General features: G+C 45.6%; 1 protein-coding gene across 1 annotated transcript in view; it reads right to left on the bottom strand.

Annotated features, from left to right (window-relative positions):
* The window catches only part of si:zfos-943e10.1 (GRAM domain-containing protein 2B), a 15,420-nt gene that overhangs the window by 5,580 nt on the left and 7,340 nt on the right, over positions 1-2,500 (bottom strand). The window contains exons 3-6 of the mRNA XM_062556089.1: positions 1,908-1,968; positions 1,649-1,721; positions 549-652; positions 159-257 (exon numbers count right to left, since the gene is read on the bottom strand). Coding sequence (XP_062412073.1) covers positions 159-257; positions 549-652; positions 1,649-1,721; positions 1,908-1,968 — 337 coding nt within the window. The remainder of the gene's footprint in view (positions 1-158; positions 258-548; positions 653-1,648; positions 1,722-1,907; positions 1,969-2,500) is intronic.

Here is a 2,500-nt window from a genome sequence, read left to right as displayed (position 1 = left end):
GGATGGACTCTGCTCTATGACAGTATACAGTATGTGTGTTTGTGTGTTGGAGTTGCGATAGTCAAGCAATCTTGGTGTGTGTGCAGTGCATATCAACAGGGCAGTCATGTGGGAGACGTGCATGTGTGTGTGTGTGTGTGTGTGTGTGTGTGTTTTACCTTCTCCCCCTCAGTAGTGCGTATGGACAAGGCATTTGGCACCAGTAGAGCCATGTTCTGCTTCTTCAACACAGTTACACTGGATACAGGAATAACCACCTGCGCACGCACGCACACACACACACACACACACACACACACACACACACACACACATTAGGCACACAAAACCACTACACATGCATTACACTTAACAGAGTGCATGTTTGTTTTTTTGAGGCGAATTTGTGTGGCTGGTTTTGTGTGTGTGTTGGCTGGTTATGTGAGAGGTGTGAGTGTGTGTGTATGTACGTGTGAGTGTGTGTGTGTGTTCGCTGATTGTGTGAGATATATCGGTGTGTGTGTGTGTGTGTGTGTGCTGATTGTGTGAAATGTGTGTGTGTGCATTACCTTGGTGGCTTTAAGCAGCACAGAGGAATGGAAGCAGATATGGTTTTCAGATATATAGAGACGGCCATGATACGGAACCTCCTTCTGCAGGGCACAGATATAGGCTGTACACACAGAGAGAGAGAGAGTTAAATATTTATTTATTTTTCATTCACATGTAATTGAGCTTTGACAATAATGTTCCTGAAACGTTCATGCCAATAAAGCTTTATTGAGCGAGAGAGAGAGAGAGAGAGAGAGCAAAAATTACACCCTGTTCAGGAATAACATCTATGACAACATTGCCAAAATTGCTCCCCAATTCCCCATGCTATCAAATGAAGATAAGCTTCCTTATTTGTTGGGAGGGCACAATTGTGAAAGGATAGCAGTAGAATTCCTGACAGAGTTTCAAAAACTGAGAAAGTGAGTCCTTTTCCCTCCTTCATTCCACAGTATTATTTTGCCTAATTAATAGACACTTTTATTTTTATCTATTTTATTTTATTTTAGTATGTTTTTACATATATATTATTATTATATGTATTATTGTTATTAGTATTAGTATTATTATTTGAATGTGTACAGTTACATCACATGTGTAAGCTTTGGCAACACAATGTTTCTTTGTCATGCCAATAAAGCTAATTTGAATTGAATTGAATTGAAAGAGAGAGAGAGAAAGAGAGAGAGAGGGAGAGAGTGAGGTAAAAAGAGAAGGAAACAAAAGACGGGTTACACAAGGCTTCAGCAGCAGCACTGCCAGATGAAGCGCTGACGTCAGACTCGTGCAGCAAACTCAGACACACACACACGCACGCAAACACACACACAATTATCAGTTTAATTTCTCAAGAACACACACACACCTTCAGTATCTTCCATCCAAGCACACCCTTCTCATACATTAAGTGAGCCAAAGGCCACATTCAAATTAGTGTTTGATCTGTGGGCAGAGGTGACACTTCTCTCTCTGTGTCCACACACACACACACACACACACACACACAAAGAGTTATAGGCTTGTTGTTTGCATTAGGAGATAGGCAAACAAATAAAGGCTGACACCTGCTGACCTGACCTGACACACGCACGCACACACACACACACACACAGCTCACCGTGGAGCAGGTCTTCAGAGTCCGGTAGATCAGGGAAGATCTTGTGGAATGTCTTGTTGTGCTTAATGAAACTCTGCAGGAGAGAAGAGACCGATGATGATGAGAGTTGAGCATCTCTGTACTTTATGTATGGGGGTGTGTGTCTGTGTGTAGATGTGTGTGTGTGTGTGTGTGAAGGTGTGTGGTGTAGGTGTGAGTGTGTGGAGCATGTTTGTGTGTGTGTGTGTGTGCGCGTGTGTGTAGTCTATAGTATTCTTACACTTCTGGAGCCAATACTGTCGGTCCTCTCAAATGATCGATCACTGTCAAATGTCTGAGACCTGGAGGACAACACAGCCATGTTAACATGTGCGCACACACACACACACTCCACACACACACACTCCACACACACACAGACACTCCACACACTCACACCTACACCACACACCTTCACACACACACACACACACACAGGTACCTGATGGGAGTTAGCTTGGGCATGCAGCTACGCTGGAAGCGCTCTCTCTCTCTCTCTCTACACACACAGGTATCTGATGGGGGTTAGCTTGGGCCTGCCGCTGAAAGCTCTCTCCACACACACACACACACACACACACACCTAGCTTGGGGCTGTGGCTGAGCTGAAGGCTCTCTCTCCACACACACACACCTGATGGGGGGTAGCTTGGGGCTGTGGCTGGGCTGAAGGCTCTCTCTCCACACACACACACACACCTGATGGGGGGTAGCTTGGGGCTGTGGCTGGGCTGAAGGCTCTCTCTCCACACACACACACACACCTGATGGGGGGTAGCTTGGGGCTGTGGCTGGGCTGAAGGCTCTCTCTCCACACACACACACACACCTGAT

This window comes from Sardina pilchardus, chromosome 15 (genome assembly GCF_963854185.1).
Source record: "Sardina pilchardus chromosome 15, fSarPil1.1, whole genome shotgun sequence".
NCBI classification, from domain to species: Eukaryota; Metazoa; Chordata; class Actinopteri; order Clupeiformes; family Clupeidae; genus Sardina; species Sardina pilchardus.
The sequence above is the reverse complement of the archived record's forward strand: the minus strand, read 5'-3'. Positions and strand labels throughout refer to the sequence as shown.